This window comes from Bos indicus, chromosome 8 (assembly GCF_029378745.1).
Source record: "Bos indicus isolate NIAB-ARS_2022 breed Sahiwal x Tharparkar chromosome 8, NIAB-ARS_B.indTharparkar_mat_pri_1.0, whole genome shotgun sequence".
Classification (NCBI taxonomy): domain Eukaryota; kingdom Metazoa; phylum Chordata; class Mammalia; order Artiodactyla; family Bovidae; genus Bos; species Bos indicus.
Window position 1 is genome coordinate 73,696,478 of NC_091767.1, and position 15,315 is coordinate 73,711,792.

A 15,315-nucleotide genomic window follows, 5' to 3' on the forward strand; every position below is an offset into this window, starting at 1 on the left:
TCTGTCATTTCTTGTAGGTTAAAAGGGAAATCAGTGATGGGTGAACTAAGCTCCCTCTCATCTTTGGAGACCAAGTCCAAGTATTTCCATCCCAGCATTTTGCTCTCGGTTTTTTTTTTTTCCTAGAAGAATTCAAGATCTTTTGTGGTTTTAGCTTGATTTTCTAATCTCTATCTCTCAAAAAAAATTTTTTTTTAGTAATTAAATCCCTTTGTTAAGCAAAAGTTTATACAGAACCATAATACACAAAGCACAAAAAATTCAGAATCTTACCAGAATGGATTTATTTTATAACTTCACATTTATAACACTTTACTACTGAGAATACATGAGAACAATGAGGCCATTTTTACAAATACAAAAAAACACATGAAATCCGGGTGTATCACTTTGTTTGACAGTATTGAAAAATTGAACTATTATTTGTAAAGGTAAGTACTCACAAGTGGTACATTTTTTTTTTTAAATAAAAGCCTTTTCTTACAATCTCAAGATATTCCTTCAGTTAAAATTATTTACCATCAGAAAGAATAATTTATTTCTTATAATCACTAACAATAGTCAACAATAGCTGGAAAACTGATCACAAAGATAATGCAATAAGCGCGCCAACTTACCACAAGTACTTAATGGTTTCTAATGCAATGTTGTCGCAACCGGACAGATTACCTATTTACTCATTATTGCAGGACTTAGAAAAAGAAGAGAACATGCACTGATCAGACAATAAGCATGGGAAAGATAAGAGAAAGAGCCTCCACGTATTGAGGGCTTTCTGTGTTCCGGACACCACGTTAAGTGCTTAAAAGGCATTATGTCATTTGATCCTAACAACAACCCTATTCTATAGGCCTCCCATTTTTCTGATGAGGAAAACTGATACTTAGAGAAGCTAGCCCAATTGTTTGTTGTATATACAAAGCTGCCAGGATGTGAGACATCGATTGTGTTGGAGCCTTGGGTAGTGCTTAACTGAATGATGCTCATTTATGCTTGAAGCACACTTGGCATCACAGAACATGCATAAGCCTGAATGAAACACCTCTGAAGTGCTATGACTTCCTTAATCTACGAAGAATGAGTAGAAGTTTAGCTGTGTGCTTGGATCTCACCAGGGAATCTTTTTCCAAGGTCTGCACAAAATGAGTCAATCTGGAAACAACAGTGAGCCTGCTGGCAAATGCCAGTATGTTAAAATCTGGATATCAGCACACTTGTGTCTGTCTACCTGTTATCTAATAGAGATTTAAAGAGTGTAAAATACAATTTCAACATGGAATTGCTGAAATGTCCCTGCAGAACTACAAAGCACGATTTGAAAACTGCGATCACGGTGGAGAGCGGATTAGGGAGAGTCACAGAGGTCCCGACTTCCGTTGTGCTCTGCCACCTGTTAGCGTTTTGATGTTGAGCAGACCATGTAACCCATGAGGACTTTTTTTTCTTTCTCACTTATCTAGTTATTTTTATTTGGGAGATATTTTTAAAAATTATAATTTGTTTAGTTTTGGCTGTGCCATTTGGCAATGTGGGATCTTAGCTCTCCAACCAGGGATCAAATCTTCAACCCCTGCTTTTTTATTTTTGGAACTGTGGAGTCCTAACCACTGGAACATCAGGGAAGTCCCCCCTCTCTTTTAAAATGAGCATAATTATCCCACACTGGGGATGCTGTACACATGAAAGGAAATACATGTAAGATGCCTGGCGCAGAGCATTTTCTCAGTAACTATCAGCTCACTTCCTCTCTTCTTTGTCTTTTGTCGTCACTAAAAATCTTCTTCTCTAACCACTGGCCTGAATCAAAACATGGTCAGTGCGTCCCTGCTCCTCCAGGCCCTCCTGTGATGTCTACCCTTTCTTGAGAATGTCCCTCACACCATGGACTTCTGTGGCCTTGGGGGTAACACGCTGCCTGGAACCATCTATCTGACACCCAGCAGAGACGTGGAGAGTACTTCCCAAGAAAGGAAAGAGAGGAATCCAGGATGGAGGAGTCATACTCATTCAGCAACGACACTTCTCTTGGCTTCTACTGGCTTCCAGTGTGTGCTTCCTTCTTTACACACAAGGTTATTTATTTAGCTTTTCATATTCAGAGGCCATGAGCAGGGCCAGGCTGGTAGGTTTATGATGGTTAGCTCTCTGAACACTGTCTTATATGGTACTCAGAGACACAGCTTGCTGATTTGAGAAAGGAAAACAAATTAATTCAAACAGCTGGGATTTTTTAAATAGATGACAAAAGAGATTTTTTTTTTCTCACATCATTTCTTTCTTTTGGTCTATTGGGAGGGATTTAAAGGACACCTGGTTCAGATTCCTTTAGGCTTCTGACCTCCTATTTGGAATTTAAGTTTTTGTTTATTAATAATCATCTGTGAATCGCAGGGTTGGTCCCTGGATCGGGAAGATCCCATGAAGGAGGGCATGGCAACCCACTCCAGTATTCTTACCTGGAGAATCCCATGGACAGAGGAGCCCGGTAGGCTATAGTCCATTAGGTCAGGGTTGCACAGAATCAAACACGACTGAAGAGACTTAGCAATTATCTATGTAGAGTCCAAGAAGCTCTCATATTTTTTTTTTTTTCCTTATGAAGAAGAATCAAGATCTTCCTTGCTTGAGGGACTTCCCTGGCCACTCAGAGGTTAAGGCTCCACTTTCAATGCAGGGCACATGAATTCAATCCCTGGTTGGGGGACTAAGATCCCACATACCCCACGATGCAGCCAAAAAGATGAAAGAAAAACAAAATAAAACCTGGCTTGAATGCTTTGATTTCAACTGTGCAAATTATAGAGAAAAAAAGACTGAAAAGGTCTTAGCCTAATAACGTGGCTGTCCCTCCAACCACCATCTGTGGGTCGCCCTCGGAGTTGGGTTTTAGTCATTGGCCTCGTTACCCCAGTGGCCATAGCCATCCCCTCCCTCCGGCTCTTCAGTATTCTCATTTTCGAAAGTGGCCTCTTCCTCCTCTTCTTCCCGGATGACCTTCATTAACTGCAGGAAGCTGGGAGGTCGGCCCTGGTCTTTCAGCTCCCTAAGTCGACACCAGAGTACCTCACTGAGGCTTGCCCCGGCCATGACCTGCTCCAGGCGGATTTGATCAGCGATGTTCCTGGGGATCGCCCGCTTCTCCACCGCTCTCCGCAGCAGGGTTTCTAACCGTAACACGTAGGCTGAGACTTTCTCTCCTTCCTCCTGATAGGTTTTCAGGTACTTCACCTGGGAGGTCCGGCGGCTCTCCAGGTTCCCAAACACTTGCTTAAATGCTTCCAAACACTCCTCCACGCTGATGGATGGATTGTCTGCCTGGACTATGTGCATGAGGTCCAGGGCTGGCCCGCGAAGGCTTTCCATCAACCATCTCTTCTTTTCTGCCTCTGCTACCCGCCACTCTTTGACTATCTCAGTGGCCTGTTCCAACCAGACTTCAAAGGGCTCTTCCTCCGGGGCAGGCACTGCGCTCCCTGAGAACACTCTCAGCTTCCGGTACCTCATGGGGAGCAGAGGCTGAGGGGGATGTGCTATCACCTGTCCCAACACGTGGGCCAGTAACTCTGGTGAGATGCAGGGCATGGCTGCTGGAGACAACCCCTGGTGCCCAAGTGCCCGGAACATTCCCGAGACCGTCTGTCCCTCTTTTTCTAGAAAGAGGTTCAGTCTTTCCAGAAATTCTGTGTCCTGGTTAGGGGTCTTGAAGATGACTTTCCAGATGCCCCCCTTGCCCTGAACCTTGCTGGGGATCACAGAGACCTCAGGGTCCTCCAGCAACTCTAACAGCACCGCGTTGGCATTCTCCTGCTTCCGGAATATTTTGCCAAGGAGTTTATACCTGCCCAAAGGCTTTAAAGTCTCCTGCAGGACCTCCTGAATCTCATCCTCACTGCAGTCCACTGGGATCCCCATAACCATCAGTGATTTCTGATCATCCACACTCAGAATCCTACACCAGTCCTCCAACAGGGCCAGCGCCATTGCTGGATACTGACTGGCTGGAACTCTATGGCTACTGATTAGCTTATGGGACAGACTGGCGCTGAGTTCAAATTGAGAATATCCCAGATGAGCTTCTAGACTTCTAACTCACCAGTTAACAGGTCCTGGACCAATCACCCTTGCTGCTCAGTGGCAAGAACTTGGCCCTTTCCGTGAGGTCTCCAGACCTGCCCCAGGTTAGTATCTCAGTTATGACAGGACCATGGCCAGAGGCTCTGCAGTCTCGTTGAGGAGGCCGGGTGGGGACCTGCCCCACCGGAAACACGTGGTAGTTCCTTTCACCCCTCTCTGGGTCTCTTCCTCCTCACCTCTCTCTAGCCAGTGGGGAGATGCCTCCACTCTGGCAGCCAGAACTCTTGGAGGGAAGTTTCCCAGCAGAGTGGCTTGGGCTCCTAGGGAAACAAGGCTCAGTTTTACCACACAGCTCTCTCATTTCTGGGAAGCATGGGTACCTGGTGAGGGATGGAAGCGGAAGGGGGGAACAGGGAGACTGCCTTATATTATAGTTGAATCATCGCTCTTCTTTGCTTACAGTGACTTTTTATTCTCTTGGGGACCCTCCTGCAATTGGGCTTCCCCACCATATACTCATCAGGCATGCCAGTTAATGGAGCTCCAGTGATGGACAGGACTCAAGATCTTTCTCACATGAAAAGTGAAATCGGGAGGCTGTTTGTTAGGTACCTGTTTGTTCCAGAATGTTCTGTGACAGCCAAGGCGCTTATGTATTCAGCTTCTAGTACAAGAAGATGTCACCCACTCAGCACAATGGTGTGTCTGGGTGTCTCTGCTCCAGCCAAGCCAAGCTGCCCTGTATAAATATAGTAAATAGTGTATTTTTATGACGATAATATCCAATGTCCCTGGAGGAGGAAATGGCAACTCACTCCAGTATTCTTGCCTGGGAAATCCTGTGGACAAAGGACCCTGGCAGGTTACAGTCCATGGGGAAGCAGACATGACTTATAGACTCAACAATGACAATACCCAGGGTGAACACTGTTAATACACTTATTGAAAAATACAGGAATTCTTGGAAATTTTCTTGCGGTCCAGTGGTTGAGACTTGGTGCTTTCACTGCCAGGCCCACAAGCATTGCCATGAAGCCAAAAAAAAAAAAATCCCCCCAAATCCTTCATAATCTAATTAATGCTACTAGACAATATTGAGTTAGTTCATTCCTTTGATTAAAAATCCAATTAGAATCATTCAAACATTTAAAATCAACTTAATATGGGTTTAGCAATATAACTTGCATAATATGCTTTAATATACTAACATAAATACAACTTAATATAGGCTTTACTATCTACTAAAAACTCAGAGCCAAATAAATTAAACTTGAAGTTATGAATTAATTCTCTTTGGTTATGCCTGGTTATGCTTTGCAAATGTACAACTAGGGGTTTTCTTTTGCTATAAATGTTAAGATAGTAACACAATGCTTTCTTCCTAGCATCTGAACTTGAATGGGTCATTTGAAAAGCAAAGAAAAAGACAGGAGGCACATCTGTGAAGAAGCGGTGGAGACCGGCTGATTTAAAAAGGGAAGAGCTTCTATCTTGAGTTATTGTCATGGAGTATTAAGTGGATACGATCATTCTTGCCCTAAAATTTTCCATCAGTCCAAATGGGGTCCATATGCCACAGACACCAACTTGCAGCTAAAGCGGGGGAGCTGCTCCTGCTGTAGGCACATATCCTGAGTTCTAGAAGGTGCTGAAAGGAGGTGCGTGTGCCAGAGGGCAGGGAGGGCAAAATGCTGGATTGAGTCCTTGCCCAGCAGCCCCAGGGATCTGAGTACATTGACTCCTCCCTCATGCCTCATGACCCTCTTCTAAGATATAGGGGTGACCTTCCCGGTTATAATATTTAGAGGAAACAAGAGACGTTGAAGACATTGCATACCCAGGAAGAAACACCTCTTAAAGTCTTACATAACTGTCCTGCTCAGGTTAGGCTACCTTTGAGTGGCTTCTTCCTCCAAAGGCTATCTCAATCTGTAATGCAACCTTCCAAATAGAAATATGGCAAATGAAACATCCCTGGTACACCGTAAGGCCAGTGAAAGTGTTAGTCACTGGTCATGTCCCACTCTTTGTGACCTCATGGACTACAGCCCTCCAGGCTCCTCTGTCCATGGGATTTCTGAGGCAAGAATACTGGAATGGGTTGCAATTTCCTTCTCCAGGGTATCTTCCCCACCCAGGGATGGAACCTGGGTCTCTTGCATTGCAGGCTGATTCTTTATGGTCTGAGCCACCTGGGTGCTTCAGGATAAGACCAAGACTGGAAATATTTGGATAGGGGAAAAAATGTGAAAATCTCACATAAAGATAGGATAAAGTGGAAAAAGAACTAGACTTTCAGGTGGAAGACCCCACTGGATTTGTTGGATCATTTAACCATATAGTCACCTTGGGCAAAGCATCTAACTCTGTTTCCTACCCTGGAAAGTGGTGATAAGGAAGCACTCATCCCAGGGGTCTGCTAGGAGTAGGAAATGGAATTCGTGTGGAGGCACTTTATTCAAATGCAAAGCACATCTGGTGCTGGGTCCAAACGTCCGTCTCTGCTCTCTCATCTGCACAGGTACGTTCCTCTGTCCTTCCTCCTCATCCTATCATGGTGGGCTTATCTTCCAACTGGGATTGGTTGTCCTCTAAGTTTAACTCCATTCACCTTTCCCTGGCATTTGTGGAGGAGGGCTGGGTATCCGCATTTAGTCCTTCCAAGGGCAAGGGCTGACAATGGGACCGAATCTTTGGTTGCTCAGCCTGGCACGACGCTCCTGTGGTTAACAGTTTCCCAGTCTAAACCCACCCTGATCACTGAGCATGCCCAGAGCTCCTTCTCGAGCTGCCAAAGGATGGGCATCGTTTCTGCAGGGTTTTGCCACTGTGGAGAGAGGGGCGGGGCTGTAATCAACCCTGGGCAGGGACTGAGACGTGGAAAAGACACGGGGAATAGAAGTAAGCAATGAAGGGTCCTTGGAGGCCGTGTTACTGGCCTGATGTACTGGCGTTACATCAAAATGCCCCCTGGATGTCCACTAATTCCATGGCTGAGGCTGATCTACTCGTGCATACACACCACGTCCCCATACACCTTTCCGCTGCTTGGCCTCACACAATTCAAGGCAACCATCACAGCCGCGCCCCACATGCTGATCCTGTACTGGACTCGCGCGCACTAGCGCCCAGGCACGCGGCTTCTGGCAGCCTAGGAAACCCCGCGGATCTGGCGCAGTGCGCTACATGGGCTGTAGAATGAGGCGGGGCGCCAGTGGCCCCGGGTAGGGCTGGGGATTTGGCCGGGTGGGCTTCCATGTGTATCTTTCCCCCTTTGGCAGGAGGGAGGGGCGGAAGATATCAGATGAAGACCTTCTGCCGGACCCTTCTTGGCGCAGTGGCACAGCGACGGTACACGGCGCCCTCGGCCAATACCGCGCACCGGTGTCCCCTCTCACTATATCCTTAAGTTGCCGCGCTGGGCTGTACCTGCCAACTCCTCGCCTTGCTACACTTGCACAGACTGTAGATCTATTTTCTGTCTCTACACCCACCCACTTCGTATTTGCTACGCCCCTCTGTGTCTCTCCCGGCCATAATGCGCCCCACCATCACTACTGTGGGAGCAGTAAGTGAGAATCTCGTTCAATCTCTGCTCCCAGTATTCCACCACGGCCGGTGGTTAGACCGAAGCTCTAGTGTCCCCGCGCCTCTTATGGTCCCCCCTTTTCCGCGCGGCCTGCGCCATCTCTTCCCCATCCCCAGTGCCGCCCCTCCTTCTCTCCCCCGCCCCTCCACCATGGGTATCCTGGAGCCCGCCAGAGTGTGCCACTTTCCCCACCCATCAGCTCACACCCGGGGCAGGGGGAGGGAGCCCTCCCCACGGTGGGCACTCGTCGTGGGCCCACCTCCGCAATGCGGTGAGGAAGAGGCGCCTGGGACGGGCAGGTCCGGGAGAGGGGCGCGGGGACCAGGGACTGCGCCCTACGATCTTCGCCCCCGCGTGCCCTGCCGGGTACTCACCGTGGCGCCTAGAGCGGTCAGCGGGCCCTCCGCTGCGCTCCATTAGCCGGTGGTCTGGCAGCTTCACTTCCGGAGCGAGGCCCTCCCTAGCCTCCCCGGCTCCTCGCTCCCCTCCCCGGCGTGCCGCGCCCCGCCTCCGCCCCGCCCGCGCCTCGCTCCTCCCGCAGCTGCCGGGAACTGGCAGCCTCTCCGCTCTCGCTGCCGCAGCGGCCACCCGCCCAGACCCAACTTTGCTGCTCGCGGGAGCTGGCGGGGGGCGTGGGCAGGGAGGGGAGAAAGCGGGGTCAGGGGGAGGGACCGAGAGGGGTGGGTCGCTCGTTCGCCAGCCCTCCTTCCTTTCTGTACACCTTGCGGTAGGCAGAGAGCGGCAGCCGCGGCTGCAGCCGGGGCAGGGGGTTTGTGCCTAGAGACAGGCAGACGTAGGGACCAGCAGACGGACGGACGAACGGCAAGGACCCTCCCCGAGCCCCCACGCCATGGCTGAGAGGAAGCAATCCGGGAAGGCGGCAGAGGACGAAGAGGTCCCTGCCTTTTTTAAAAACCTGGGCTCAGGCAGCCCCAAGCCTCGGCAGAAATTCTGTGGCATGTTCTGCCCGGTGGAGGGGTCCTCGGAGAACAAGACCATCGACTTCGACTCGCTGACGGTGGGCCGGGGCTCGGGGCAGGTGGTGGCCCAGCAGCGGGACGTCGCGCACTTGGGCCCCGACCCGCAGACGCCCTACTCCCGGCAGGGCCGGCGCGCCGGCGGGGAGCCATCTGTTGAATCGAGCAGGAAGGTGGAGATCCGGCGGGCCTCGGGCAAGGAAGCTCTGCAGAACATCAACGACCAGGTTGGTATGGGGGTGGGGGGCGCGGTGTTGGAGACCGAGAATAGGGCGTGGGGATCGCCCCTCCCTCGCCCCCTTCCAGCTCGGCAGAGAACCGAGGATCCCAGCGTACCCACGCCTCAAATATCGCTTCTCGCAGGTGCACACACACCCCACCCTGCCCGACCCCTCTCTTTGCTCGGGCTCGGTGGTGGGCGGCCGTGCGTCCACAAAGGCTGCCCGCGCCTCCCTGGGCCTGGGAGGTGGAGGGTGGGGGGTAAAGGATCGGCCTATCCCCGACTGGGGAGGGGGTCGTATGGTTGGAGGGGGAGGGGACGGGACGGGTTTCCATTCTTCTTCAGTCCTCCCGGGTGGCTTCCGATTGCAGCTGTGGCTGGATGCCCCACCCTTTTTGATGCAGCTCCGAGCATGCAGTGGAGGGTTCGCGCGGAGGCCGGCGGGCTCCCCCGGGGTCGGGAAGGGCGGGGGCCTCGACGGCCGCTCCCCGCCGCGCCCTGCGCGCTCTCCCAGCGCGGCTCCTGGGCGCCCTCGGCGCTCGAGTCCTGAGCTCGAGGTCAGGACCATGGCCAGCGCCTCCCCGGACCACAAGGGAGACTGTCTCATCACCCTGACTCCTGTTCGCAGCGAGAGAAGAACCCAGGAAGCAATGGAGTCACGCGAGGAGACCGCGACTCTCCTAAATAGCCCATGTGGAGAACAGAGTTCCGCTAAGTATCTGAGCAAGGGCGTCTCAGAGCGCTCCCCCACACCTCGCCACTATTTGGGAGGGCTTTGGGGATGGGGACTAAGTGGATTATAGTCAAAGGGTAAAAGAAAAGGGAAAAGCCCTCACATTTTGAATAGATTGTCATAGATGAATTATACGCTCCCCACCCCATACTGTGTTAAATGAGGGAACAAAGAAGACCAATTTGGTAAACCGAATTTCAGAAAATGTCATCTCCGGGAAATAAGTACAGTGTGCATTTTGTCTTCGCATACCACATGTGCTTTCCTTTATCAGGGTGACCTTCATACTTGTACAATTTTTTTCTCTCAGCCTTAATGTCTCAAGTGATAAATTATAGTGTGAAAGGTTTCAACTCTTGTTTGCTATTTGTCTCCCATGCCAATTGGTGAAGATGAGAAGTCGGTCAATAATCGATTATTTATTAACAACCTATTGTATGTGGGTAGGGTGGAGATTAGCTATAAAAAGTTCAAGGTGAGTTCTTCTTAAAAATCTTCGAGAGTCATTGGGAGTGCTCCAGACAAACCCACTGAGTGATAAGCATTTATCTGGCACTTAGGTTGTAGGCTGACAGTGAACTCATCAGAGAACAACTAAAGGTTGATGGCAATAATCTGAACATGTTCCGGCTTCCTGATGTGGCATAAAGTTTTGCAGCTTTTGACTTATACGGGACAAGTTCTAGGAGAGAGAAACCTTTTGCTGTCACTTTTTAAATGATAATTAGTTACTTAACTGATTCCTCCTTGCCCAGCTCGGTTCTCTGATTTATGATTTTATGGCAGGGGATACCTGCCACCCCTATATCACTATGGGTCAGTCGGAAGAACTTAATCCAAGAACTCGTGTTATTCCACTGGATCAGACAATTGAAGTACATGTTTCTAATAATGTGACTTACACTGAAAGCTGAGGAATGTGAAATGCACTGGGTGAGGACTAGACCCTGATTATATGGCATAATGGTTGTGTAATCACCTCATCTTCAACTAGTTGTGATGGAGATTCTTGTATCCTAAAGGGAGCAGAAAAAATGCTTTGAGATAAGGAAGAGATCATTTAAAAAATGGCAGATCAGAGGGCAAAGGTTGAAAGTGGCCATCTTCATAAATATGGCAGTGAATTAAAACTCAAATTTGAAAGGCAAAGTTTCGCTGGGTTGAATAACACATCTCTTTTCCTGCCCATTTAGAAGCTTGGATATTTGATCATCACAGCTACTTATTTGAACACTCTCTGAATTTCATAGAAATTCTAAATTGTAAACCTAGGGCACATGGAGGGGGAGATTCGAAGAGGAAATTCTTAACCAATACCCCAGGCAGTTTTAGCTTCTGCAAACCACATTTGCTGTAGGTATTCAGTTACTAGTAACAGGGTGATTCTGGCTTGATCTTTCAGCAGCCTTCCCTGAATTTTCATTTTCGATGTTGCCGTATCACATAACAGCCGTTCCTGTGGGAATTTTTTCATTCATGACTAAGAGCATTTACCAGGATCAATGTTTGATGATTTCTTATCTATACAAGAGAGAAAAAGGGATTGAGACACATACACACACACATATAGCAGTAATGCTTATTTCCAAAAGTATGGTTGGACCCACCACTTTGATGGAATTGAGTAGCCATTACTCAGTTTTCTGCTAATGAGCAGGGTAACTGCCAGCATCCCAGGGCATTCTTATCTCATGCCCTGGAAGAGGGGTAGCAGAGAACTAGAATGAGTGGATCCTGGGGCTCCTCTGAACCTGTATCCTCCTCTGAACCTGTATTTTTACGTATGCTTATTGTATGATCCAAAGTGACTTTGTCCACATTTTGCTCTAGCGGGTTCTGCTGTTTTTCTAGTAAGGCTTTGGGAAAGGAGGGTACAGGCTTCCTTAGCCCAGATGCCATGTGGTTTGTGGGAGATGAGGGGAGGTTGAGTGTTTGCAATTGCATTTGCAGGCGTGAGCAGGTTGGCAGCAGAAAGCAATGGGTGTGGCTCAGTTTGGCTTGGTAGATTGTGGAAAAAGAAAATGCTGGTGTAATGAATGTGAATGAGGAAGGCTATCTCATTACCCTCTTTTTCCTTGGTGTCCTTGGGGACATTCACCTTGGGCTGCAGTGGGTTAAATAGATCACCACCCATGAAGGACTCCGAGCCTCTTGGAACAGAGCATAATTCTCCCTGCCGGTACCCAGCCTCTTCCTTTCCTCTTAGGAATCCCTTTCTTTCCACTCAGACACAATTTAGCCAGAACCAACTGTTCAGCCAGGGCTTTCAGGGTCTTTTCCCAGCAGCAAACAACCTACATAAACTAGAGTACTAGAGTGTTAGGGAGTGATTCTCCACTTCCGTGGGCAGGTGCCAGTGAGTGGACTAAACAGTAGCGTCCTGAACTTGACAAAATCCCCAAGTCTGTATAATGATTTCTGATATTACCTTCCATTCTGTGTCCCCATCCCTTCTCCCCGTGTTAATTATCTTGCCAGCCCTGAGTGCCCAGTAATTCTGCTGCCCTCTACCTGTTCAACACCATCCCTTGATGGTGCTTTTTCTAGATCTTTCTCCAAAAGCAACGAGTTCTGAAATCACTCTCTCCTCCTTTGCCCCCCTCCTTCTCCCATTCAAAATCTCTTCCTTAAAAAAAAAAAAAAAAAACACACAAAATCTCTTCCTTGTATTAATCTTAACTAGAAAGAAATCCCAAAGATTGAAGGCATCCATCTCTTATGTAACCGATACACAAGTTGTCCCCAGAGATACTTGTTTGATAATAGACTAGCCTGTTCAACAGAATAGATGTCTAGTTAGCGGGTTGTGTGGTAGAGATTTGTCTGGGAGCCTAGAAAAAGGGCATTAACTTGATATTTTAGAAGCCACATCATTTCAAAAGGAGAGACTCAAAAATGGACATTCGTGTGTTCAGGGTGCCCAAAACCCTAAGATCCATCTGGGTTTGAAGGAGGTAGGGTACTTGGGGAGATGAAGGAAATCATTATGATCTATAATTATTGGTTACTCTTGATTTCCCAAATGATCATATAATTAGTTAAATTTTAAAAAGTCATTGTGGTGTAATACACATAACATACCGTTTACTTTCTCATTTTAAAGGGTACAGTTAAGTCATGTTAGATATATTCATACTGTCATGCAGTCATCCAGAATTTTTTCATTTTGCAAAGCTGAAACTCTCTGCCCATTAAACTTTGAATTCCCCATTCCCCTGACAACCACCCTCCTACTGTCTGTCTCCAGGAATTTGACTCCTCTAGGTACTTCACGTAAGGGGATTCATATAGTTTTGTCCTTTTGTGACTGGCTGATTTCACTTAGCATCCTGCCCTCAAGTTTCATCCATGTGGTAACCTGCGATGAGATTTCTTTCTTTTTTAAGGCTGAATGATATTCCTAGAGTTAGTTCAATTTTCACAAGTTATTGATGATTGAAAAATTTGTTACTCAATGAATGGGTCTATACTGAATTCGTTGTGAGAGGAAGTAGGAATAATAGTTGGGATAAAGTAGACTCACCCAGCCTGGGGCCCAAGGCCTGAGCGGATGGAAATTCCTACCAACTAAACAGCCTCTTCCATCTTCCTTGCCCTGTAGCTTGAAGGTGGAGAGGACAATTGCTGTTCTTGAACTTCCAGTGACAATGTCTGGGCCATGACCTCTTGAATGTTACATGGTTCACCAACTTGGGGGCCATGGAAATCAGGCAGGGAAGAGGCATTTCCTACCCTTGGTAAAGACAAAGTCTTATGGGTTCTTTGGTGACACTCTCTGCTTCTTTAGGAATGAAAGGAGAGTCAGGTGATGGATTCACATGTGTACTACCACTGAATGTCCAAGCTTGAAAGAGACCTAATGATTGTCTGATCATCTCATTTTAGAGGTGGAGAATTGGATGCCCAGAAAGACAACTCTTCACCCTGTGGAACTCATGTGACAGTCCCACAGTGGGGGTGAAGACCTCTTACTGCCCAGTCCCGCTGCAGTCCTACACCAGTAAAACCTTGTTATTTAGGGCTTCCCTGATGGCTCAGATGGTAAAGAATATGCCTGCAATGCAGGATCAAACTTGGGTTTGATCCCTGGGTTGGGAAGATCCCCTGGAGAAGGGAATGGCAAAAACCTTGTTACTTACATAGCACTAAGTAACTTTAGAATGTATTTGTGGGAAGAGGTGAACTTCATGTCCTATGAATCTGTCAACTTGATTGCTCCCTAGAATGTACATTTACAGTCTAGATCCTGTATTTTTAAAAATTTTTAATTAAATTAATTAAAAGATTTTTAAATTAATTTTTTATTTTTATTTTTTGGCTATGCTGCATGGCTTGTAGGATCTTATTCCCTGACCAGGGATTGAACCTGTGCTCCCTGACTTTCACTATGTGATTAAAGAACATCTTAATCATTATGGTATATTGAGTTGTTTTCTATATTAATTATTATTTTCTCATTTTATCTCCAAAGAATTAACTATTGAACTCCTGCAAAAATAGTTCTGAGTAGTTCTGTTTTTTTGGTTTCTGTTTTGCCATGTACTCTGGAGCCATTTATGAAAAAGACCATTGATCTGTTTTTATGAATGTGTCCTACACTTATGATATTCTTAAACAAGAGACATGGCTTCAGATATCACTGGACAGAGGCCAATTCTGACCCTATGAATGACATGCTTTTCTAAGATTGGAGTAATGTGATGACAATGTGATTTTCCCACTTGATGTAAATCATGAACTACAAACAAATAATGAGGAAGTCAATAGAAGCCTTGGCAGGTGTGTTGATGGGCACTTGGGTTGGTTGCATCCTGTGGTCAAGGCTGGTAGCAGAGGCCAAGAGCTGCACACAGATAGTGCCTTGAAGGGGAAGCACCTGGTCTTGAAGATGGCTTGAGGTTTGCATTTGAGACATACAAACAGCTTGCCTGGGCTCTGATTTTGATGACAGACCCAGATAAATGCTCTTGCAAGTAGAAAGCCTGTGAAGACAAAGAGAAGACTATAAGCTTGGCTTCCTAACCCCTAGCCCAGAACTCTTTCCATTGGAGAACTGCCTCAAAATCAGAGCCCGGATAGCATTTCCTATACTATTTTTCTGTCTTTATACTCCTATCAAAAGTGAAAGAGAAACATTGTTTATCAGCATCCCTGACATCACTGGGCATTATAGCTCCTATAGATATTTCCAAAATTTATAGATGACAAGCGGTATACTGCTTTTTGCAGATTTTCCTACTAATATATTCATATTTTAAACACTGATTTGTAAAAAATTATATATTAAAATTGATACATTTTAGAATCGCTTATTACACATTATTTCCTAGTTTGCATCTAGTTTTTTTTTACTGCCTTTATTTTTTGACATCCAAATTTAACCTTTACATGGTTAAGTCAGTTCATCTGTTTTAACATGCGTTTTGCCTTTCATTATTGCTTTTAACTTGGATGTCTTTTAAAATCATTTTGGGTTTCATGTTTATTTATATTTAAATCTGGCAGTTAATTTTTGTCTCTAACTTGAAGTAAGGTATAACTTAATTTTCCAAATAGTTAGTCAGTTGTCCAAAAGGCATTTTTGCGAATAACTGATATTTCTCCACTTATTTTTTATATACTCAACTTTTCATATATCTCTGCATGTGTTTTTGACTTCCTGCTCTGTTTCACTGATTTGTGTTTCTAATTTCATAAGATTCAAAACCACTTTAGTTACTAT

General features: G+C 46.6%; 2 protein-coding genes across 2 annotated transcripts in view; one reads left to right on the plus strand and one right to left on the minus strand.

The window, feature by feature from the left end:
• Positions 1 to 260: 260 nt before the first annotated feature.
• On the minus strand, positions 261 to 8,174 carry PNMA2 (PNMA family member 2). The gene is made up of 3 exons (XM_019966385.2): positions 8,038 to 8,174; positions 4,687 to 4,813; positions 261 to 4,394 (listed from the first exon to the last, which is right to left on the minus strand). The coding sequence occupies exon 3, from the start codon at positions 3,979 to 3,981 to the stop codon at positions 2,887 to 2,889; it is 1,095 nt and encodes a 364-aa protein (XP_019821944.2). The 5' UTR covers positions 3,982 to 4,394; positions 4,687 to 4,813; positions 8,038 to 8,174; the 3' UTR covers positions 261 to 2,886.
• Positions 8,175 to 8,389: 215 nt separating this feature from the next.
• DPYSL2 (dihydropyrimidinase like 2) overlaps positions 8,390 to 15,315 on the plus strand; it is a 118,587-nt gene continuing 111,661 nt past the window's right edge. Inside the window, exon 1 of the mRNA XM_070794950.1 lies at positions 8,390 to 8,867. Coding sequence (XP_070651051.1) covers positions 8,514 to 8,867 — 354 coding nt within the window. The 5' untranslated portion in view covers positions 8,390 to 8,513. The remainder of the gene's footprint in view (positions 8,868 to 15,315) is intronic.

Excerpts from the sequence above, each read along its gene's own strand:
- PNMA2 (XM_019966385.2), bottom strand. The coding sequence starts at position 3,981 with ATGGCGCTGGCCCTGTTGGAGGACTGGTGTAGGATTCTGAGTGTGGAT.